This window comes from Anas acuta, chromosome 8, assembly GCF_963932015.1.
Source record: "Anas acuta chromosome 8, bAnaAcu1.1, whole genome shotgun sequence".
Lineage (NCBI taxonomy): Eukaryota > Metazoa > Chordata > Aves > Anseriformes > Anatidae > Anas > Anas acuta.
The window spans coordinates 72973-98278 of NC_088986.1; the positions used below are offsets into that span (position 1 = coordinate 72973).

The 25306-nt window shown below is 42.1% G+C and overlaps 1 protein-coding gene and 2 long non-coding RNA genes across 3 annotated transcripts in view; 2 read left to right on the forward strand and 1 right to left on the reverse strand.

Annotated features, from left to right (window-relative positions):
- Positions 1–106: 106 nt before the first annotated feature.
- Positions 107–5619, forward strand: LOC137860546 (uncharacterized). Its single transcript, XR_011098987.1, has 2 exons — positions 107–303; positions 3624–5619. It is a non-coding gene; the product is annotated as an uncharacterized lncRNA (long non-coding RNA).
- LOC137860548 (uncharacterized) lies at positions 3925–6127 on the reverse strand. Its single transcript, XR_011098989.1, has 2 exons — positions 5991–6127; positions 3925–4060 (listed from the first exon to the last, which is right to left on the reverse strand). It is a non-coding gene; the product is annotated as an uncharacterized lncRNA (long non-coding RNA).
- A 3448-nt stretch (positions 6128–9575) lies between these two features.
- SLC44A5 (solute carrier family 44 member 5) overlaps positions 9576–25306 on the forward strand; it is an 89671-nt gene continuing 73940 nt past the window's right edge. Inside the window, exon 1 of the mRNA XM_068690321.1 lies at positions 9576–9962. Coding sequence (XP_068546422.1) covers positions 9926–9962 — 37 coding nt within the window. The 5' untranslated portion in view covers positions 9576–9925. The remainder of the gene's footprint in view (positions 9963–25306) is intronic.

The following is a 25306-nucleotide window of genomic DNA, read 5'->3' on the forward strand; positions in this document are numbered from 1 at the left end:
GCGGAGACCCTCAGCTGCCCGAGCCTAGCGCGGCCGCTCCCGGCGGGGCGGCGGCCGTTCCGGTCCCCGTGGAGGGCGGGCAGGGCCGCGGCGAGGACCCGCGGGCGGGGCGGGGCGGGGCGGGGCGGGGCGGTCGCCTGGTGCCGAGGCCGAGGCCGGCTCTCGCTACGGTCGGCTGAGGCAGCCGGGTTTGGCGTCTGGGCGGTGGCGTTCGGGCTCGCCGCAGCCAAAGGTTATCTTGAAGCAACGCTGGGCGTAAATCTGCAGCGTGGTCATTCCAACCGCGCACTTTCTTGCGTCGAGGTAAACACAGCAAGTATTTAGAAATAACTTCGGTTTCCGTCTGGCACCTCGGTTCTACGGAAAAGCAAATGCGAGTATTGGGTTACCACAGGACAGGTATAGGAAACGTTCATTCATTCAAAAAACAAATGAACAAACAAACCTTTGCTTCATACTTAAAACCGATATGACCATGCTGTTAATTACAACTGCACCAAAAGAGGAGTGGGCAGCAGTCTGAGGGAGGTGATTGTCCCCTCTACTCTTATGTTGCGAGGCCTCGCTTGGAGTGCTGCATCCAGGTCTGGGGCCTCCAGCACAAGAAAGATGTGGAGCTGCTAGAATGGGGCCGGAGGAGGGCCACAAAGACGATCAGAGGGCTGGAGCCCCTCTCCTATGAAGAAGGGCTGAGAGAGCTGGGGCTGTTCAGTCTGGGGAAGAGAAGGCCCTGGGCAAGAAGAGAAGGCATGTTATTGCAACTTTTCATTCCCTGAAGGGGTCTTATAAAAAATATGGAGAGCAACTTCTTAGTCAGTCAGATAGTGACAGGACAAGAGGGAATGGTTTTAAACTAAAAGAGGGGAGATTTAGATTACAGGTTAGGAGGAAATTCTTCCCTTAGAGGGTGGTGAGGCACTGGCACAGGTTGCCCAGAGAGGTTGTGGATACCCCATCCCTGGAGGTGTTCAAGACCAAATTGGATGAGGCCCTGATCAACCTGATCTAGTAGGTGGCATCCCTTCCTATGGCAGGGGGGTTGGAATTACATGGTCTTTAAGGTTCCTTCCCACCTGAGCCATTCTATGTTTGATTTGAAGGCACATGTGGGAGACAGAACCATATCGGGCTGCAACAGCATTTTGAGACCATCCAAGAAAAATTATGTATAATGCTTAACCAGGATGCTACATTGTTAATCTTCCTGTGGTAAATAGGATGATTTATAATGCTTAAAAATTATTTAAGGAACTAATTTCCCAGAAGGCCTACCTGCGAAATAAGCAATGCAAAACTCATACCTGTGGACAACAATTGTATCATGTAGCACTAAATTCAGGTAACAGATGAATTCAGGTAACGGATGAAAGACCACACTGAAGCAAGAACATTTTGGTGAGAAATTGCAAATGAATTGACCCCTGTTGGGGTTTGAAGGCACTTCTGGAGATCATCTAGTGCAGCCCTTATGCTTGCTTAAGCAGGGTCACCTAGAGCAGGACCACATCCAGTTGAGTTTTGAGTATTTCCGCAGGTGGAGATTCCACAACACTTCTGCGCAACTTTCTGCCAGTGTTTAACCATCCTCACTGTTTAATAATGTTTTCTTCTGTAACATTTACAAATACGGTTTAATTCCCATTTGAGTTGAAGTTCTGCTTATACAAACCTTGTATTTCTCTTAAACTCCTACATCTCCGCTTGAAAGGGAAATAAAAAGTATTAATTTTTGGTGAGTGAATTAGGATGGTTTTCCAGGTACTATTTACTATTTGCTTACTGAATGTGTCTGATTAAATATTCCTTGACTTTCTACAAATGTTACTGTTTCTTTACAAACCAAAATGGGCTAAGCTGTGAGTAGACGTTAAAAAAAAAAAAAAAAGTTTAAGAACATTCTACAACGTAGCTGTTATACTTGCATGTGTTATTGGTTCCTCTGTCATTCTTCATAAGTGTTTTTTCTGCTGCTGCTCATTTCCTGCAGTGCTTACTTGTATTTGCTGAAATAAAATATTTAGACCATTAATTAATCTTTTTTTTTTAAGTGCACAGACTGTAGCTTAAAGGAGGTAAGAAAAAGTTGAACTTTCTCCTAGGGAATTTGCTTCAATAGCAGTTTGAACCCTTGTTCATCCATAAGCTAACTCTTCCCATAATAAGGCACACTTCAAATCTGCTACAGCCAAGACCACCTACAGTGGGAATATTTCATTTACTAAAATGGATTTAAAGTGAAACATATCAGCGATTTACTCAGAGTAATTATGAAAAACACATTGCCCCATAACCTTTTGATTGTGCACTTTGTTTAATAAGACATTCCCATGCAAACTTTTTAAATACAGTTTTCTGACAATAGTAACAGATAGTTTCAAGATTCCACAGTTCCACGGCTACTGTGAGATTAATATGGGACAAGTTGCACAAAATGGTAAAAATGTACAACTTTAATTTTTTTGACTACTTGTAAGAATTTTCCTAAGAGTCCTTTGGAAGAAATAGTTACAAAGTCTCCTTCTGCAGTTCTTTGCACCAGCCTCATTTTTCCTACACTGAATAACTTTGTATTATCAGTAAATACTATCACTTCACTGTTGACCTCCTTTTCCAGATTATTTGTAGATATTCCAAATAGCAAAGACCAAAAAGAAAAGCCATGCTGCTTACTTTTCCCTACAAAACCTGATGATTTTTCAAATTCACTTTGGAAGTTCAAGCATTTTCTATCAACCAAGCATCCCTTGTTCACACATTCATTCGCTGCCTCAGCAAACTCCAATTATTTTATGAGATATGACTTCCTTTGACAGAAACCCTTCTCTAGCACATCACATTTATCTGTGTCCAATATTTCTGTATTTCATACTTGCACTTAATTTGCGTGGTTTATCAGGCTTACTAGTACATATTTTTTCCAGATCTCTCTTGGAGGCCCTTTAAAGCAATGGTGTCCAACTTGCCCCTTGTAAGTTTTCATTTAATAACCAAATGATTCTGCACTGCAGTAGTCCAGCTATTTCACCCTTAAGTTTCCCTAGAATTTGTGGCTGAATAAATGTGATCTTCACAATTGCTCTTTTTGTCTCTTTGTTCCTTAACCTTGTTAATTTAATTTTCAATAGAAGATAAAAGACTGATGAGTCTTGAAAAAAAGACTCCTACAGACAGTTCCCCATTTTCTTTTTCAGATAATATAAATGCAAAATAGAGAATCATTTAACATTTTTTCATGGTTACTCATACATTTAAGCACTGCCAAAGTACTGCTATAGTGTGCCTAATCTAAACAGGAAAACTGTCCTTGAATAAACTCTTAAATTGCTCCAGTCTGTGTCAGAGACTAGATCAAAATATGACCTACAATTTCTCTGCCTAATCAGTTGAAGCAGCACATGACGGGAACATTAGGCAGCTGTAATCATGGTAGAAAATCTGCTTATGAATTGGTAAATCACAATGATTTAGCAATCATCCTGATTACATCCACACCTACTAATACTCATACGTGTTAACTTTCCTAATGATTAAATTTGGATTATTAATGTGCAACCATTTTATGTAGAATCCATAATTACCCATGTAAATCTAATCTAATGCCTTTTATTTGTTTTATTTTACAGATTAAAGAGAATGTTTACTTACCACAGATTTCTGGTGTGTATGAATTCATAAGACCAAGTTCACAAGCCCATTTTGTGAGTGGGAGAGGATACTGAAGTAGGAAAAATTACCTTCCAGTTCAGCACAGTTAACATTTTAAATTTTATTCAGATTAAGATAAAAATGTATTTTCCCTGTACTGTATGATAGATTCATCTCTCCAGTTTTGTCGCATTGTGCAGCAACAGGAATAGTGTCCTCCACAACAATTTTATTATGAGCAGCAGCTTGAAACTCTTTCTGCTCGTAAGTTCTATTAAAAAAAACAAAAACAAACAAACAAAAAAAAACAGTCAAGAATTCCATATTATCTTTAATTTTGCCAGTTGTCAGACGATGAGAAAAGAGAAAAGCCTCAGTTCCTTCCAGGGCAATTCCAGGGCAATCCAAACCACCACTTCTGGGACCAAAAAACAAACAAACAAACAAAAAATCCAAGTTGGTTACAAAGTCAAGAAGAACACAGGCTATAATGCGTCTCAACATAGTGAAAAAAAGTATTTTCAGAAAATCCTAAAAACATCTGTAAAGTTAAAAGAAGAAATGCAGGAAGACCACTGCTAGGCATAGAAGGAGAAGCTATGGCATAACTGAACGCTGAACTGCTAAGTGATTTTGTTAATAGTTCAGGACTGCGTTTTCCAGTAGGCAACACGTTATTCATTTGGAGTTTTCACGAACCACAGCCATTGAAAAATGGTATCTTGCTTTCTTACTCGAGTTGTGTCACTACTATCACTGTTACAGAGAAGAAGACAAAACAAGAAACAAGAGAGACCTTGTTGCTTCAGAATTTTATACCTTATATAGAAAAAGACAAGATGATGTTGAAAAAAACAGACAGATGATTGTATTCGCTTTTTTTTTTTTTTTTAAGGAACAGCCCTTGATACAGTCAAACATAGCTTTGCCATCAGATATTTTTGTCTAAACTAGAAAAAGTACCGATTTCAAAATAGTGCTAAAGGTGATATGTCTATGTGAAAGATGCTGTCAACTTTACAATAGAGAACATACATCTGTTGTTTTTTCCTGCCAGAGTCGTATGCAAGGTTAACACTGAAGGTTACTCTGAAAAAAATCATCACTCCCCCCACAAATAGAAATATGAATTGGACAGGTGGGATTCATACTTGGAGTGGCACAAGTGACCAAGTGACAAAGGATCAGTTTTTAACATGTAAGATTTGGGTGACAATCTATTATTCTGTCAACTTTCCCATTGTTTGACTCAGTGGGACATTTAGATTCAATGACAAGTTTACTAGTGACACTCAAATGCAACTACCACAGCATTTCCTTGGTTTAGTACATAAGCTCTGTCACAATCAGAAATGTGACCATTAAAGTGACAAGATCACCACTGGAATAACCTCCTGTCAGGAAAAAGGGTATGACAGGACATGCAAGTGAAGCAGTCTTTATTACCTTAATGTCAAAAGAACTACTGAAGTTGTTCACAAAGCTGTACATCACAGAAAAAGATAGGACAACAAAGTAAGGTCACTAACCTTGATTCTCCATCACATAACTCAGGACAAAAAAATAGGAGTTGTCAAAAACAGTTTGTTGCTGGGGTAATATGTCAGGAAGCTGGACTTGAAATACCAATCTCCTATGGTACGCATTAACTGTCTGTGGGCTTCCCCTTCCTAAAGCATTTTGTTTGATCTGTGAAACACTCAACTGTCTTGAGACGGAGCTTTATTCCATAAATGACACTGTCATGGAAACACTTTTGACATTTAGGCTGTGTCACCCTGGGGCTAGGCCACACTTGTTGATGGTGAGCTCTGGGTGAGGACCCTTCAACTTTTACCTAATTCACAAATTACTCTGGAAATGAGGAAACCAGAAAAAAAAGGCCAGCGTAGAAACTAAACAAGGTACTACCTGAGTTTTGAATCATTTTTACTTTCTGGTTTTAAACTAGGAGGTTACTGGTGGTTCAGTAACTTCTCTGTATAAGCAGTATTTTTACTCTATAGGGGAATGTCAGTACTTCAGAAAAGCAACTTTTATATACCGCACATATAAAAGAATAGCATAGGTAGAACAGCTAAGCACGTTTAAAGAAATGCGTTGTATAAAATGTTCTAACTGTAAACCCTGACAATTTGAAGCTGTCTCCGCCATGTAAGTGGGAAGCAGAGGGTACCAGACCTACACATCTTTTTCTAAACACTTCACAGCATGCCTTTTGGTGCACGGAGAGTCCCAGGGCTGTGCAACAACTCAGCTAAAGAATAAAGCCTGGGAGACCATGAAGGTTGTAAACGGATCAAAATGCAGAGGCAGGAAAAACAACTGAGCGCGGATTTCCTCACGGCCAGGAGTGGGCAGTGACTGCCGGCAGCGAGACGGTCGAGGAGGGAGCGTGGCTCTGCCCTTGGCCCCGCCGAAGGCGCTCCTGTCCCGCGGCCCCTCGCCCTCCAGCGCCGCCGCGGCGTGCGGCCCTTCCCAGCCAGCAGCGCCCGGTCCCTTCTCGTCCTCCCTGGGACCCGCATCCCGTCGCCGCCCGGCCCGGCCCGGCCCGGCCCGGCCCGGCCCGGCCCGGCCCGACCGCCCTCCCGAGCGGCTCTGAACGCCGGCATCCCGGGAAGAGTGGCCGAGCGGCCGGGGAAGCTCCCGGCGATGCCTGGCGGGGCGGGACTCTCGGAGAGCGGGTGCCAGCGCCGCGCCGGCCGAGACCCGGGTGCGGAAGGTCCGCGGGCTCGGGGCCGGGGCCGGGGCCGGGGCCGGGGCCGGGGCCGGGGCCGGGGCCGGGGCCGGGGCCGGGGCCGGGGCCGGGGCCGGGGCCGGGGCCGCCTCGCCGCGGTGCTCCCCTCGGCAAGCCCGCAGTGCCCCCGCCTGGAGCGTCGGGTGGGGGCTGGCAGGCTGCTGGCGGTCCGGGCCGCGGCGGGGGGCGGCGGGGAGAGGGAGGCGAGGGTGCCGCGGTGTGTACGCGCCCGGCCGTGGTCGCTGAGGCCCTCCTGCCAGCTGTGGCGTTTACCTACGGTATGGCGTGTTCCGTCGCCTTCCAACGCCTGCGAAGTGCGGCGGCCTGATGGCGAGAGAGAGCCCATTTGCTCTCTGTATACCGAGTCTCCTGGGCTGTTTCCAGCCACCTACATCTTAGCCCTGTTACCAGAAAAGTCCTTGTGGCCGATTTATAGGGACCCATAACTTTATATTTTAGATATGTACCAGGCTCTTGGGCATGACTGGGACTGGGGCATGGGTTTTGCTCAGCCTCAGCTCCTGTCTGTCACAATTTTCCATTCTGTGCACAAACCACAGCATGTACCTGGGACTGGTCTCATTCCAATAACTTACCAACTCCTTATTAAAGAAGAACAAAGTCTACTGGCTTAGCTAGGCTTTTAAAACTTGAGTTTAGGACAAACATGAACTTTAACACATTTGAGATGTTGTAGTGATGTGTATATCATGTTGATAGCCATGTAAAATGTGTTTATGAATGCTGTCAGTTCTGGCTGTATGTTGAAACAAAAGCACTGATTTTGTAAATTAACTGCAATGTATAAAATACAGTCTTTTGAACATTATTGCTTCACTGCAATAAAGCAATGTTACCTAGGGTTTTATTAAAATAATGCTTTCAAGAGAGAAATAGCTTCTTTGATGTCTCTGTGAATGACCTTGTTTGGAATATATATATATAAATTTAATTACTCTAATATAAGACACTTCTCTGGGAGCTGTATTTTGGATAATGCTTTATTTTGCAAAACAGCTCAAAGTAAGGTGACCCAAATATTTTTAGCACTGTTATTGTCTTGGTATGTTTGATTCTTGACGTCTTGTTTTGTTACTGACAGTTACAACTCTTGAATTGGTACTTATTACAGCAAAATCACTTCAGTAGGAAGCAAGCCGTGTAAGAGTGTTTTTTTTTTTGTTTTTTTTTTTTTTTTTGTTTGTTTGTTTTCATAGATATCAACTAATGAAACAGGGGATGGTTGCAATGTTGCATAGCATTTATCCTGGCACAATTCCAGGTCTTTACTGAATGGAGTCGTGTCAGTAGCGTCAACTTAGTGCACAAACTACTGATTTTTCATTCCAATATCAGTGGATTTTTTCCCTGTACTTCAAGGGTAATTGAGGAAATGTCATAGGCATAATTTTTAACTTTTTGCTACCTGGGTGCTTCATAAATATTTTTTATGTACTTCCTGTTTTAAATCTAGTTTAAAGTACACTGTACCATTGGATTGTGTGGCTATGGGGCTTTTAAATACCAGCACTCAAGCCTGTGTTCTGTGCTCCTTTTTGTATATAGGGTTCTGTTCCATAGGTCATGTTTCTGACTGTGGTGTGGAGAATTAAATACCAAACAATACACTTTCTATTAATATATTGCATATCTGTTATTTATATGGTTTCTGTATTCCATTAACTTGGTATGCCTTAGATGGTTTATCATTACAACAGCCCCGTGGTATAAGGAAACATATTCAACCTATTTTAAAAAATAATAATTTTGGTAAACAGCATGTCTTTTACTATGGGCATTCTAAATAAAATTACACACAAAACAAAATTCTAAAGGTGGGTAGATGGCTTCAGAATCTATATTAAAAGCTAATGTCATAGGAAATATATACTGTCATAGGTGTTAAGCAACTCTGGCTGCCTGAGTCAGGTACCTGAACACCTGTAAGGATGTTACACACTAAATGTATTTACTAGCTGCAGGACGGTATTTAAATTCTATAGTGCTCAGAATTGAGACATTATTTCTAGGTGCCTTCTAGATTAGGATCCACAACCCTTCATTAAGTAAATAATGTTGTCTGCACTGAGGTTAAAAGAGAGCTTGGAATGGGGTTGAAGACATTCCTAAGTCTGAGAGACTGACTAAATCAGTACACTGAAGGAATGTTCACATTAGGATCATAGAATAGCAGAACGGTTTGTGTTGGGAGGGACCTTAAAGACCATCTGGTTCTAACCCCCCTGCCATGGAACCTCCCACTAGATCAGGTTGGATGGGGTTTTTGCACAGCCTGGTCTCGAATACTTCTAGGGATGGGGCATCCACAGCTTCTCTGGGTGACCTCTTCCAGTGCCTCACCACCTTCATGGTGAGGAATTTCTTTTTATATTTAACTGAACCTACCTTTTTTTTTTTTTTAAAGTTGAAAACCATTACCCCTTGTCCTGTCACTACCATCCCTGATAAAGTCTCTCCTCATCATTTCTGTAGGCCCCCTTTAAATGCTGAACGGCTGCTATAAGGTCTACTTGGAGCTTTCTCTTCTTTAGGCTAAATAACCCCAACATTCTCAGCCTTTCTTCACAGGGGATTCGTTCTGCATTAGGAGTCTCCTTTGTTAGGAAATAATGCGGACTAATGCTATTGGATTTATAGGGTAAAATAGTGAGATTCAAGTACTACTAAGCATTTGGGAGGGTTTTTGCTTTGGGCTGCACTGAATACCCCCTAGGGAGGGTCTGGAGCTCATCAGATGCACTCCTAGAGCATGTCCAGCTAGTTTAATCCAAAGTTCAGTTAATGTGCTTTGATATGTCTTTGTGAACTGCGAACTCGGGGAGCTCGCCCGGCCGCTCAGCACGGGCCGCCCGGACAGCTCCGCCGGGGGCCGCGGGCGGGAGGCGCTTCCCGCGGCCGCTCCGGGGCCGGCGAGGCCAAGGCCGAGGCAGGAGCGGCTTCAGGACGGCCCAGTTCCTACCAGCGGCAAAACCTCCAGGCTACGGGCACGGGCCAGGAAAGGGGGGAGCCTTCTCCGCCTTGACTGCGGCACGGGCGCCTGCCGCGCCCGCCGCAGCCGAGCGGAGCCGATCCTGCTGCTGCTGCCCGTCACGTTCCGCGGGGCAGAGCGCTCCTCCCGGCAGCGCCAGGCGGCGGGGGAGAGCCCGCGGGCCTCGGCAGGGACAGCGGCCGCTGCCACCGGCTGCCCGAGTCGCCGCCGGGGCCGGGCGCAGGCGGGGCCGGCGAGGGGCGGCGGGCAGGCGGCCGGCTGCGGGCCGTCCTGCGGCCCCCACGCCTGCCCTCGGCGCCCCCCCTCCGCCCGCCGCCCCCACCACGGCTCGGGCACCGCCCCCGCGGGCTCGGCGCAGGCGTCGGCCGTGGAGCCGGCGGGACGGGTGGGCCGGCGCGGGGCGCGGGCGGAGCGGGAGGCTGCCCGGCCGCTGCCTCCTCTCATGCCTTCACGGCAACAAAGAGCGCGCTGAGCGGCGGACGCAGGCGCCGGGCTGCCGGTTGCGCTGCCAGCGCGGAGGGCGCCGGGAGACGATGGCGAGGAAGGGGGAAGCCTCCGCGCCTCCCTACGGTAAGCGCCCGTGCTCGGGGGAGAGACGGAGCGGGCGCCCGCGCGAAGAGAGCTGGATCCCGTGCCACCCTCCGGCCTATTTACGGAGCGGATCCGTCGTGCAGCCAGCGGCGAGAGTTGGTTTCCCTGGGCAGATGCTGGGGACGTGCGTGGGGGTCATGCGGGCCCCGGGCAGCCGGAGCCCCCGAAGGCGCCGGTGCAGCTCTCTGCCGGCGCTGCGGCTCGCCCGGCTGGAAGAAGGCGGGACGGCTGGGCTCGGGGAGGGGAGCCGGCGGGCGCAGAGATGGGGGCGGGCAGGGCGAGAACCTCCTCCTCCCCTTCCTGCAGCAGAGCAGGTGCTGTGCGGCCGCTTTGTCCGCGCCCGCCGGAGAAGCCCGTCCTGGGAAGGAGGAGGCTGCAGCTCACGCCCTGCCGAGGGCCCGCGGGCAGGCCGGCGGGCGGCAGGTGCCGCGCTCTCGGAAGGGCCCGGCCGGTGGGCGCGCGGCGCCCGGCTCGTGGGAGCAGGGGCCGCGGGCCCTGGTGGGCCGTGGTACCGGGACCTGGCGGCGGGAGCCCGTTGCGCTGGTGGCCCCGGTAGGGAGGGTTCCGGTGTTTTGGGCTGGGGACTGGGAGCGCTGCGGCCGTAGCAGAGGTACCCGGACTAAGCAAGATCCGTGCCCTCAGTGGATCCTGCCTGCCCGCGCGTAGGAGAAGGTCACCGGGGGCAGAACTTCATCGCAGTGCTTGAGCCGTGCTCTAATTGCTCTTTGGAAGCTAATGCGTTTGCCACAGAGGAGGCTGGTTTTGCAAAGCTTCTTAGCCTGTTTGAAAGCATTGCTACAAAACCGGTTTCCTTTTCCAAATATACATGAGATTTTGATAGCCCAAAAAAAAAAAATCTGCAGAATGTGCAAACCCCCTTAGAAACAAGGCTTGTTTTCTGTGAGTCCCAAAGGCTGACTGAAATTGCGGTATAAAAGTGGGCAATAATGGTTTGATAAAACAGTCTTTGCCTTGATATCACCGGCATGTTGTGTGGCATGTGTACTACTTGGAAAACTCAATTTTATAGTTCATCTCTGTGGTCTGAACTGCGATCTAGCTAAAAAAAGAATATTCATAGTTTGGCTTCCTCATTCTTTGGACCTGATGGACAAAGCTGGTTAGTTTTATATATTTAGTTAAATATGTTGTATGCAAAATAAAAATCTCGATCCCTCTCAATAGTAGACTACTATAATGGTGGTGGTTTTGTTGATTATCAAACTGTCCAAAATAGGGAAAAAAAAAAAAGAAAGAAAAGAAAAGAAATCTTTATGTAATTAAAGCGACCCAGAAAGAAATTAGAATATTTCTAACCAATCTGGTGGTCTTCTGTGATGGAATTGAGTGCATCAGTTGACAAGGGAAGACTGACTGATGTCACCTGCACAGAATTCTGTAAGGCCTTTGACATGGTCCCACATGACATCCTGGTCTCACATGACATCCTGGTCTACAAATTGGAGAGAGATGGATTTGATGGGTGGACCATTCAGTGGATAAGGAATTGGCTTGAAGGTCATACCCAGAGGGTGGTGGTCAATGATGCTATGTCCAGGTGGAAGCTGGTGATGAGTGATGCCCTCAGGGGTCCATCCTGGGACCAGTACTGGCTAATATCCTTACCAACAACACAGGCAATGGGGTTGAGTGCACCCTCAGCAAGTTTGCAGATAACACTAGACTAATTGGTACAGTCAATATAACAGAAGGAAGGGAAGCCATCCAAAGGGACCTGGATGAGCTTGGGAAGTGGGCCTAAGTGAGCCTAGTGAGGTTCAACAAGGCTAAGTGCAGGGTGCTGCACCCGGATCAGGGCAATCCCAGACATGAGTACAGACTGGGAGTAGAACTCATTGAGAGCAGCCCTGAAGAGAAAGACTTGGGGGTTCTGGTGGACGATAAGCTTGACATGAGCCAGCAGTGCATGCTTGCAGCCCAGAAGGCCAACTGCATCCTGGGCTTCAGCACCAGAGGAGTGGGCAGCAGTCTGAGGGAGGTGATTGTCCCCTCTACTCTTATGTTGCGAGGCCTCGCTTGGAGTGCTGCATCCAGGTCTGAGGCCTCCAGCACAAGAAAGATGTGGAGCTGCTAGAATGGGGCCGGAGGAGGGCCACAAAGACGATCAGAGGGCTGGAGCCCCTCTCTTATGAAGAAGGGCTGAGAGAGCTGGGGCTGTTCAGTCTGGGGAAGAGAAGGCCCTGGGCAAGAAGAGAAGGCATGTTATTGCAACTTTTCATTCCCTGAAGGGGTCTTATAAAAAATACGGAGAGCAACTTCTTAGTCAGTCAGATAGTGACAGGACAAGAGGGAATGGTTTTAAACTAAAAGAGGGGAGATTTAGATTACAGGTTAGGAGGAAATTCTTCCCTTAGAGGGTGATGAGGCACTGGCACAGGTTGCCCAGAGAGGTTGTGGATACCCCATCCCTGGAGGTGTTCAAGACCAAATTGGATGAGGCCCTGAGCAACCTGATCTAGTAGGTGGCATCCCTTCCTATGGCAGGGGGGTTGGAATTACATGGTCTTTTAAGGTCCCTTTTAACCCGAGCTGTTCTATGATTTAGCTAATGTACTTCTTAAATATCTGCACACTTAGAGCCTCCCTATGAGGAACTACTTTCCTATAATTTCTCTTACCAGTGCAACCAATACTTGAGTCTATAATTGGAATTCCTAGTTGCTGCTGTGAAGTGATCATGTCAAGTTGTTTTTTTTTTGTTTGTTTGTTTTGTTTTTGTTTTCTTTACCTAAAAAAAATATTTAATTTCCCTATTGAGGAAGGTCCTTCTGTTTCTCTTGGAAGACCTTTTCATGACCTAAGAAAATTTCTATCAAGATACGTTATTTCTGGTGGGTTGGCCTGCATTTTTAATTTCTTAATTTTATCCAACTACACATATATAGTTTGTGGGTAGGAGAACATCTTCAGTCTAAGGAGAATGGGCTATATTGTGGGACCTTTCGGCTGTGATACTGCTACAGACAGTCTCCTTATCCCCTTCTGGTAAATTGTCATGTATCGTTATATGCAATTCATTTCACCTTCTTGTGTTCAAGTATCATATTAATGGGTGATGTTCATATTAAAGCTGAAAACTGATTCAAAGCTTTATTCAGATTTCAACTTGATCCAGTGGGAGGTGTTCCTGCCCATGGCAGAAGGTTGGAATTTGATAAGCTTTATTGTCCCTTTCAATCCAAAACATTCTGTGATTCTATGTCTCTAAGATTTTTATATACCCAGCAGTGTTAGAAGTAGGTGAAACTCAGATCCAGATGATTCAAACCTTTAATTCTCTGATATAAATTTGGACCACTTCATCTAGGCTTTGCAGTGCGTGTTTTAGGTCCTTTTTCTGTAGTTATGGGGTCTCCAGTGCTAAGCCTTTGTCCCATCTCTTGTCATGCCATGCCAAAATTCTGTATTACTGTACTGTCTTGTGTCTCTACTTCTCAAGGCCTCTGCTGTCATACCAGGCCTTTATTTCTTTGCACTACATCATTACGTATTGGGGGCCTACAAGAAAGCTGGAGAGGGACTCTTTTATCAGGGAGTGTATTGATAGGACGAGAAGTAACATTTTTAAACTAAAAGAGGGTAGATATAGATTAGATATGAGGAAGACATTATTTCCTATGGGGGTGGTGAGACACTGGAACAAGCTATCCAGAGAAGCTGTGGAAGCCCTATCACTGGAAGTGCTCAGGGCCAGGTTGGATGGGGCTTTGAGCATCCTGGTCTGGTGGGAGGTGTCCTTGCCCATGACAGGGGGGTTGGAACTAGATGATCTTTTAGGTCCCTTCCAACACAAACCATTCTGTGCTTGTTAGTCATAAATATCTCATTCTGCACAGAGGAGTTAGTTTTTATTATTATCTGTATAAAACCCTGGCTGTCTCATACAACGATAAGAAAAAATAAAACAAATTAGCCATCAGAAGAAAAAATGCTGTTGCAGTTAAATCAAGTGAAAGCAAACCAGAAGGTGATTAAGTTCTAGCAAAACAAGCCACACATTCATTCTTCTGTCTCAAGCCTTGCAAACTAGCAATGCCAGTGCTGTATTACATGACTATAATCTGTGATTTGATATGAAAGTAGAACCTTCTTTTCATCCACTTACATGTAAATTGAAAAGATAGTGCGATAGCGCTTTTACTCTTGTCACTGGATTTGCCTACGTGGGAAAGTGGAGGGGAAAGAGAAAGTAAGGCACCTGTGGAAAAATTAATAGTAAACTTTAACATCCTGTATGGATACACTCATTCTGATGTAAGATGTTACTCCAAACCAGTATAACAGTATGTAGAATAAGAGCACACTCAAGTGGCCAGTCTGAAATAGTTATTACATTTCAATTCATATCCTGTGTTAGTCTGAATTAATTTACCTAATTAGACTAGGGTTGTGAGATACTGTATGAAATGTTTCAATTTTGTAGAATACAATAAAACATGACAGAGCAACGAATGACAGGTTCATCCTGTTACTAGTGTTAGAGTAGCAAAAAGTACCTTCAGTATAACTAAAATAGCAAAAGGTTACCTATCTTCAATGTAATATGAACAAACCTCCAAGATTAGGAGGGTTTAGTAGGGAAAACTGCTTGTTGTGAAACTACAGGTGACAGTAAAAATTGAGTAGTCTGAAAGTAAGGAGAGATCTTTTGCAATGAACTTCCAGTTTTAATACAGCTATTCTGTAGAGGGAAACTTGTGTCAGCTTATACTAGAGATCTCCTAAATACTCACTTTTTTGCGTGTGTTTTCAAGAAATTTAAGGACATTTAGAAACAATATTTATCACTAGCTTTGAAAAATAAAAATAAACCTATTTTCAAGATTTGGCTAAGGGCTACCTTTGATATATTTTCCTGAGAATTTACCATTTTCTGTCGTCCTTGTTTTAATTTTTGGGTTGTCAATTTTTTGGGATAGGAAAGCTCGTGTTACACGAGTGTTCTGTTGCATAAGAACTATTGGAAACAAAATGATAAACAATGTTGCCAAAATAAATGATAAAATCAACTGACAACTCCTAAAAAAGGGTCACTGTGCTGTTGTATGCACAGTCATCTAATATCCAGATGTCAGCATTTAGTAATAACTCTGAATTTGTATAGAACTACATTGTTCTTACAGTATTATCTGGGAAAGGTTAGACTTGGAGGAAGTCTTGTTCTAGCTTCCAAAAGATAAAAACAATCTTACTGCTTAAAATGTAACTTTTGTGTGTGTGTGTATCAAAAAGCAAGCCTATATTTTAGTGAGGGAAAAAATGAAACTTCTACATGTATAAACTACGTGCTCATGAAATATTCCAGTGAGTGATAGTTAATATGACAGTTTTTTACGTGCTCTTACTTCTTAGGAGCAGTTAGAAGGAAAGACCCTTTTCTTGTCTGCTTATCTACATAACTTAGTCCAGGAAAAGAATGATAGCTGCAACAAGTTTATTTTCAGATATGAATCTGAATTTGTACAAATTTAATGTGCATAATCTTTTGAAGTTCTTCTTTACTAGTCCACTTCTCAGGGTTTTCCTGTTATTTCCAGTTTCCATTAGTTAATTGATCTGATTTCATTCATGTCAGACAACTGGATATGTTCTGTGTCATTGGAAGACATACCTGGTGGTAGGCACTGGATTTTTGCAGCTGAATGTCATGGGTTATTCTGTAGACCCTGCAGTGAATCCCTACTAGGTAAATGATTATCACTTGGATGTGAAAATGTTTTTTTTACTGTGTATTTGCTTCTGAAGTGCAAAAGTACATAACATTCGTGGTTGCTTAACTGTATTTACTATTGTTTTTCCTGTTGCTCTAGTGCCTGACTCAGAGGCAGCCAGATTTACAAAATCTGCCTGTGTGAGTATATAATGACGTTTTTCCGTAGCATCTGGAGGTTGTGACAAGGATAGACTATGTTTGTATCAGCTTAATGCATTAATACAGAGCCATCTAGCAGGATAACATAAATTGGCTTAGAACTATTAAAGCACTTAAACATAAGATCCTGTGTATGACATTAGGAACAAGGTGTATGATGACAAACATCTCTGCTTTGTTTAATACAATGAAGATAAACACGTGCCCAAATTTGGTAACTGTTTCTTTTACAGTGACAGTTAAGCAAGACATAATGGCTGTGCATTGTACAAGTACATTGCACTTAAGCTTAGACAACAAGGTTTTTGCATTTACTCTTTTCCTGCTGAACTTATGCTGGTTCATTAGGGACTTTGAAGATGTTTCAGTCACAGGTAGAGAAAACAGATGACAATTACAATAGCCCTTCAAAGTTCCTTACAACTTTATTTTCTCTGATCACTTACCTGGGAGGTGGTCCAGTCTCAGCAAATTTGAGAGCCAGAACCTCTGATGAAAGACAGCATTTATGTGGGATGCTTATATCCATGCTACCTTTTTCAGTGTCTGTAGAAGCTCCTGGTCAGGACACAGAAGACTGCATTTAGCACTGCTGCAATATTCATTGCTTAAAAATTCATCCCTTATTGCCTCTTGGATGGAGAAGATTAGTAGACAAGACGGGCGATCTAGTCCACAGTACTAGATGGACTATGCTAACGTTAATGAACAAATGGGATATCATTCAGGGTGGTATCATATAGAGTGCATAAACTCTATGAGGATAGCGGGAAAGCAGTAACAAGCATAATAAATAATTACTGGGAAAAAAAAATGTTTATTATAAAACAATGATTTACTTTTGTTAGGATGATAGGAAATAAGTGCCTGGCAGCCATTAGAGTTACATGCATGTCTTAGATACTTAAGTCATCTTAGGCAACAAATCCTCAAATTAACTGAGTGTAATTTCAAACCAAAGACCTCTGCAACTTAAACTTTCTTAATGTTTTTGCTTTATTTTTTTTTCCATATGGTTCAGTCTGAATTTGTTCATACCAAGCTTTTATGATCTTGGAATTTCATAAAGGTACAAATACATATATAAATAAATAAGGTATAAAAATAGAAATATGGTTATAAATGTATGTCTTTATGCCTGTTATTCTGAATAATAGAACTGCAATCCTTACAAAACATCAGATATGTTTTTTTCATACCACATTAAGCTGCTATGGCACTCTACAGCAGCTGGACTGCTGCAAGCATCCACAAATAAAGGCAGCCAGGAGAAATTCTCCCTGGATACTCCAATACAGCCTGCTGCTGATGTAGAAATTCACTTCTGTTCCCATACAAATTCTAAGGAGTTCTTGTGGGCAAGGATGGGATGCTACTGACTGTCATTAGCAACTCAGGGGAGGCCACACTGTAATATTTGGTCATCTCCAACCTTGATCCACATAAGTGAAGTCATCCTTTCTGTACTAGATTGTGCTGAAGAAAGCTACAAGTAACTGTACTCTTTGAGTATACTCTGAGCAGTTACTGTAAAGTCAGAGCTGTTTTGAATGTACTAAAACCTGAAACCATGCCTTTGAAAACCTCAGGCAGTTGCCAGGACATGGAAGTTTGGCCTGAAGAAGTCATCTCCCTGAAAATGACCGATGACTAAAGCTCTCGAAAGATGTTCAGTGGGTTACTTCTCTAGCAGAAGGTACCAAGCTTGTGTCTATTTCTTAAACCAGGAGCTAGATAATACTGTTAAAGTATATGGTTTGGTATGTGACTCTGACATAGTAAAGGTGGAAATGTGTTTATACCTTAGGAGCATGTGTCTCCAGAAAGAGGAGCTCTAGCAGATGAGCTGGCCAAAATTCTCCTTGTCTCTTCTGCATAGCATGTAATATATAGAAGAAAGCAAGTATCTTTTTCAGGTTAATACCTTCCTTCTGGGCCAATTGCACATAGAGCATCTAGACTTGTACAAGCTGATGTGCCATGAAATCTGGTAGCTGAATTAGTGTTCTTCATAATCATTATACTTTGACATAAGTGAATATGCTAAATAATAGCTCTGGTACTTATTATTTAATATGTTTTGTACTGGGTGTTACAGTAAAATTATTATTTTTTTATCACTTGTATTTTTCTATGAGAGAATTTCTTGGATGTGATCTGAATGTTAAAAAGCAGCTGACTAACAGTGTAGAAAAATACACTGTTTATTTTTAGACTTTTTTTCCCCAGCAGAATGATAAATAGTTTCATTGCCATTGCTTTGCTGTAGCATACAAAAGGCAACGAGCTGTGTCTGTGAATACCCCTCTCTGTTGGTTTCAGTACAATGCAATATCTGTGCTAGCATCTAAACAACTGCTATAAACAGTAAAATGATAAAAGTGCTATCTCCCTGTGAGCAATACTCTTGAACGGTAGTAATATTTATCCCCCATTAGCAATTTGAAGGTTTGATGGGAATTTGTGAGATAATAAAATGTTTAGATATATACATTTATATATATGTATTCAGGAAAATATGTAGGTAATATATACATGTATATTGTATAATATATGTATATTTCCTTGCTAACATTTTTCTGGCATCTATCCAGGTTCATGGGAGTTGAGAACTAAACTGAGACAAAACATCAATACAGAATTAATAAAGCCACAAATACAGTGTGATTTGGAAAACAAGTAATGTAATATGCACATACATTGCATTTCTGTTTATGAAGTTCAGGCCAAGTAGATGCTTGCTAATTTATTCTGATAGGCTCTTCACAAATGACAACAGGAATGTAAGACTAGTCTAACATCTTTCCACAAGCTTGAGGCTAGCCACCGTACTAGAACGCCAAACTGAGGGAGAACGTCCATCTCAGCATCTGTCCTGGAGCTTATTTGTAGAGAGTAAAAAAAAAAAAAAACAGCTACTGAAAACTGTTGGCTTTTTCTTCTTATCCCCTTGCAATGAAAGATTTCCTTTTCAACAAGTGGAATCAAAAAATATGTAGGTAGTGAAGTGGTGCTTTGGGACACTGAAAAACAAAACAGAAAGCTAAATCAATGAAAGTTACTTAAGAACAAACACAATTCTGCAACAAGTGAATCTCTAACTGGGCATTGCAAACAAACAAATAAAACCGGTAGAATTCTGGACCAGGAATTATCACTGAAGCTGTGTAGTATACCTGGAAACGTGCCTTTGCATGTAGAAGGAAATAAACCATGCAGCTGCCAAGAGGCCCAAACTTCCAATTCACTACAGTTTTTAGGGCTTTAGGGCTCAACACAGATTTACCAACACTGTAAAAACTCTGTTCCCATATAGATTGAAAAAGATAAGTAGTTTAGAAAATAGGTGCTTCATCTTACGATTCTGATTCTGATAAAGAGACTGGCAAAATGTAAGCTAACACCTTATTCTCATAGCTATTTTTGCCTCCAAAAACAATTGTCAAGCTTTTTCTAATCTGTACATTACCATCTGGACTTCGGCTATTTTCTTGTGGTTTAGGAAAATAATAATATATATTTATTCTAATAAATATTAATGATTTAATACTATTTAATAATAGATTATTTGATTACTAATGGTTAATACTAATACTAATGGTTAATACAACTCATTGATAATAAATATTACTACATAAGTGCTAATAAATATTAACATTAAATAATAGATGATAGTATATATCTATTTAACAATCAGATTATCTTTCCCAACTAGATATTTTACACTTTCAGATACTTCTCACGTTTTAGAAAAAACAGAACTTAAAACTGAATCAACCAGTTTTTGCTATCATCTAGGAAATTGAGAAATTCAAAAGAGAAGAATTTGAATTGAAGATAATAGTAAAATAAAAAAGTAAAGATCATACAGTAACTCAATAATACAACATTGTTGTAAAAAGGAGAGGGTACCCTTCTGTTCCTAAAAATGAAGAACTCAGGAAAGTTACTCCACAAAGCCTGGTAATATAAATTGTGAAAACAGTGTATTCTTCCAAAAAATAAGAATAACTTCCCACAAAAAATTCCCGTTTCTTCAACAGAAACTTTCATTTTCCTTTAAAAAGATTTAAAATGTTCTGCTGCAGAATTAGAGATAGCAATACATATATATGTCAGTGCATCAAATGTTTCTTCTTTAGGTGATGCATCTGTGAAGAAAGAGTTTGACTAAAGACAGATATTTATTTTTTTTTTCCAAATTATGAGTGAGCTGTTAGTAATGATCTGTAACCTGATCATAATTGTTCTTTGTTTATATGGGATGCTGTCTCTATAAATATTATATACTCATTATACAACTGTGTTGCAAATAGGAATGAAATTAAAGCTGTAGACTCAAACCATTGAAACATTTTCATGTGTGAATATAGTGGTTTATATATGTTTGTGTGGCAGAACTGAGACCATTGCTGTTACTGTACTAATATTATGCATATAGTAATGTTAGATTATCATAATAACATCTAGCACTATATCAGATTTTCTTTACACTAGGACAAGATTCCAGTGAATTTAGATTTGTCTTTGGTCAGTGCTTCAAACTGTGTATGTGCTGCTTAAAAGTTTGCACAATTAAAAGTAGCACTTTTAAAATTTGGCACTTCTGAAAAGAATATTATTTCAGGCAAAATTAAGAATGCAGACTTGTGTTAATGTACAATATGCTGTAGATAAATTACTTCTCTGTGCTTCTCATTATAGATTTAACAAATAGAGCTCATGGTATTGTTGTATTGCATTACACAGTAATATGACATTTTCTTTTGCAAATAATGATGAATAAGGATTAAATATATTTTATCATAGATAATCATTAAATACCACCAAATTATCATTACTTCGCGTAACTTCTCTTGGAGGAAGAACTGTTTCTTGGTTTTGTTGTTGCCACTTCCCAGGTGCAGGACCCAGCACTTGCTCTTGTTAAACTTCATGCCCAGCTCTCCAATCTGTCCAGATCTTTCGGCAATGCCTTTCCACCCTCAACAGAGTCAACAGCTCCTCCCAGTTTAATATCATCAGCAAATTTGTGCAAAACACCTTCTAGTCCTACATCCAAATAATTTATAAAAACAACAGTACAGTACAATTTCAACAGTACACATCTGACCTAGAGCAAAATAAACATGAGTGCAAGACTGGGAATTCGATGTTTCCTTTTGTGTTACATTTGCATTGTATGTAACCATCAGAACTCTAATTTTTTAAAAGGTAACTGTTGGTGACCTCACCATAATCATATTTAGAATACAAGATTTCTACCAGTATGAATTTGTACTTGACATCCAGCTGTGAATTCTCTGTAATGTACAATTTTCCCTGCAGTGAAAACTGCCATTTACTTTTAGCAGAACTTCGCTAGTGATAAACGTTATCAGCAAGTTGTTGGAGGTGATATTATTCATTTGCAGGTAGAAAGCACATTGCAGCAGATTTTCTATAGAGCTGAAACCTATTTGCACATCTTTTCCAAATCTTCTGTTGAATTTTAAATCTATAAACATGTTGGCTGGGAGAAAATCTTCCTGTAAAAACACTAAGTATGACTAATGTTGCCATGGACTATCATGTTGGTTAGCATGTTAGGTTGACCTTGGCTAGCCATCAGGTGCCCTCCACACAGATCTCTCACTCTCCCTCCTCCACAGGACAGGGAGAAAATACCATGAAACATCTTGTGGGTTGAGATAAGGACGAGGAGATCACTCACCAAATACAAACACAGACAAAACAGACTCAGTGTGGAAAAGATTAGTTAATTGACAATAAATAACAGTAAAGCAGTGAGAACTGAAAGAAAACTAAAACCTCCTTTCTCTCTATCCTCATCCTTCTGTTTCCTCTCCCTGAGCTGTGCAGGGGAATGGGAGGTGCAGTCAGTCCATAACACTTTGTCATCTGCTGCACCTTCATTGTCAGTCTCTGCCCCTGCTTCACATGGGGTCCCTCCCATGAGATGCCATCCTCCGCAAACTGATCTTGCGTGGGCTTCCAACAGGCAGCAATTCTTCAAGAATTCTTCAAGAATTCTTCAGAATTCTTCAAGAAATTCTTCAAGAATTGCTCCAATATGGATACGTACCATGGGGTCCATCCATCAGGAGCAAACTGCTCCAACCCAGATCCCCCATGGGTGGCAGCTTCCCCCAGATCCCTTGCTCCTGTGTGAGCTCCTCTCTGTGGGCTGCAGTGTGGAAATCTGTTCCACTGTGGTGCCCATGGGCTGCAGGGGGACAGCCTGCTCCACCATAGGCCTCTCCATAGGCTGCAGGGAAACTTCAGCTTGGGAGCACCTGGAGCACCTCCTGCCCTCCTTCTGCAGTGACCTTGGTGTCGATGACCCTGCAGACACAAGGCTGTTTCTCAGTCCTCTCTTCCAGCTCCTGTTATGCAGCAGTTTTTCCCCATTCTTAAATCTTCTGTCCCAGAGGCACAACCAGCATTGCTCATTTGCTTGGCTTTGGTCAGCAGTGGGTCCCTCTGGGACTTCTCTAACATGGGGCACCTTCTGGACTTCTCACAGAGGCCACCGTTGCATCCCCCCCTTGCTGCCAAAACTTTGCCACATAAACCCAATACAGTTATAGAAAATATCAGGAACCATTTAATAGACAAGGGAAGCCTCTTGTTTTCATTCAGTTTGCTTTTAATAAGTTGTATGTTGCTCAAGACATAAAACTTGTAGACTGTATAAGGAGAAGCTCATACTTCAGGAAATATAATAAGACCATTTTTCCAGTCACTTTCTTAAACAACTAATGCACTCATAATAATTGTAAATGCAACTGTATGGATACAGCCAGTATCTCCTGACAAAGTATCAGAGGTATCAAATGTCTCAATACCTAACGTTCAGAACTCTTTTTGGTTCAATTTGTTTATTTCTGGTGATGGACTGTGAAAAACAATTGCACTAGTTCAAACACTGGACATATGAGTAGGGTGGAATGTGAACTATGGGTTTTGCTTGAATTCTGTAGTGAGTAGGAAGTTTTCAAAGGGAAAAAAATCCAGACAAAGAGGTGAAGAAAGTATCTTTTTTTTTTTTTTCCCTCTTGAATCTGAATACTGGCTTTTATTCTTAATGTGAAAACACAGAATTGTTTTGCTGTTCCAGCAGAAACTGGGTAATGACTAAAGTAGGGATTAGCAGGGTAGGGAACAAAATCATAGTGAGAGAGACAGAGACTATATCTTGATGTAAAATAATTGACAAACAGGACTGATAAGTATTGACTTCCATACTTGATAACCATTGTTATCAAACAATATCAGACAATTCATTTTGTCTGTTAGTAAGAAGAAATTGTTGTGGTTTAGGTAACATTTTTTTTCTTCAAACAAGTTCATTATTACATTTTTTAAAGCATTCATGGTATATGTATTATCATCTTAAACTTCATTTTGCTGATACCTGCTCATTATCTACATGGTTCTGTCAAGAAATCAAGTGGGGCTTATTCTATTTCTTTGTAGGCATTCAGGAATTATTTAATTAGTCTTTTCTCTGAAAATCAAAGCCAAGTAATAATGCATTATAACTACCAAGTACTCATTTGTACTATTTTCTAGGGTTATAGTTTTATTCATTTGGGTTCAGTTGATGGGAATGTACTCTTCAGTTAGAGAGTACTTGAGTGCGTCTATTTTCTTTAGCCGGAATTAATAGTTAAGATTAAGTCATGTTATAGCTTGTCAAGAATTTACAGAATTGCTATGCTTTAGATTCAGTATTTTAGTCCATAGATGGATTTTGGAATAGCTTGTTCCATTGCTCAGCTGTCAAAATGAAGACAGTCATTGAAGACAGTCATTGACAAATTAAGACAGTCATTGACAGTCAATGAAGACAGTCAACCAACAGATTGGTTGCCAGGAAGCAGGGTGGGAGTGTTATGTTCTCAGTATTAAGATACAGATTGTATAGCAACTGATTATTGAGTCTGGTCATCTGTAAATGGGTCCTGAAATGTTCATTGTTGAAGAGAAACACATTTACACAAAAACTGAAGTGAAAGACTACCACATTACTACTACATTAACACCAGTGAAATCAAATATTCAAAAGATAGAAAGTACTGGAATTAAGGTTTCCTTCGTATTCCAAAAGTATCACCCTAATGCATATGCACAGTTATATAGTCTTTCATTACATGATTGCATGCTGTCTGTTGAGCATGTGAAATACAGTATTTTCCTTCTAAAGGCTTGGGGATGTTCTGGGATACAAACAGATGTATCCTTGACATAATACATATTTCCTGGAAATTTTAAACTTCAATGATGATGAGTGCTACAGATTTACAAAGAAAATACATTTCAATGTGATTAAAATGATATTTTTTTCAGATCTTTTTTGGAAATGTTTGGATAGTTTAGCTAGAGATTTTCCTGAAAGTCTTGGTGGGAGGAACCAAACTGGCATACCAAATTCTAACTGGTCAAGCTGAAAATGTTTAAAATATGTTTAAAATGGTAAGTAACTGGAAGCCAGAGCCTATAGCGAGAACTAGGGAATGACAAGGTCGAGTCCCTTTAGGTTAGGATCGGCAGGGCCAACAAGGCTAGTGTCCTGGTCGGGGTCTGTTATAGACCGCTGAACCAGGATGAGGAGACAGATGAGGAGTTCTACAGGCAGCTGACAGAAGTTGCAAAATCTTCAGCACTTGTTCTCATGGGGGATTTCAACTTCCCTGACATATCCTGGAAACACAACACAGCCCAGAGAAAGCAGTTTAGGAGGTTTCTGAAGGGTGTGGAAGATAGCTTCCTGACGCAGCTGGTTAGTGAACCTACCAGGGGTGGCACCCCGCTAGACCTTCTCTTCACAAACATAGAAGGACTGGTGGAGGATGTGATTGTTGGGAGCTGTCTTGGGCAGAGTGACCATGAAATGGTGGAGTTCTCTATTCTTGGCGAGGCCAGGAAGGAGACCAGTAAAACCGCTGTATTGGACTTCCGGAGGGCTGACTTTGTGCTGCTGAGGACACTGTTTAGAGTCCCTTGGGAGGCGGTTCTGAAGGGCAGAGGAGTCCAGGAAGGCTGGGCGCTCTTCAAGAGGGAAATCTTAATGGCACAGGAACGGTCTGTCCCCACGTGCCCAAAGACGAGCTGGTGGGGAAGAAGACCAGCCCGGCTGAACAGAGAATTGTGGCTTGAGCTTAGGAGAAAAAGAGGGTTTATAATCTTTGGAAAAGTGGGCAGGCCACTAGGGAGGACTATAAGGATGTTGCAAGGCTGTGCAGGGACAAAATTAGAAAGGCCAAAGCTCATCTGGAGCTCAATCTGGCTACTGCTGTTAAAGATAACAAAAAATGTTTTTATAAATACATCAACACAAAAAGGAGGACTAAGGAGAATCTCCATCCTTTACTGGATGCGGGGGGAAACTTAGTTACAAAAGACGAGGAAAAGGTGGAGGTGCTTA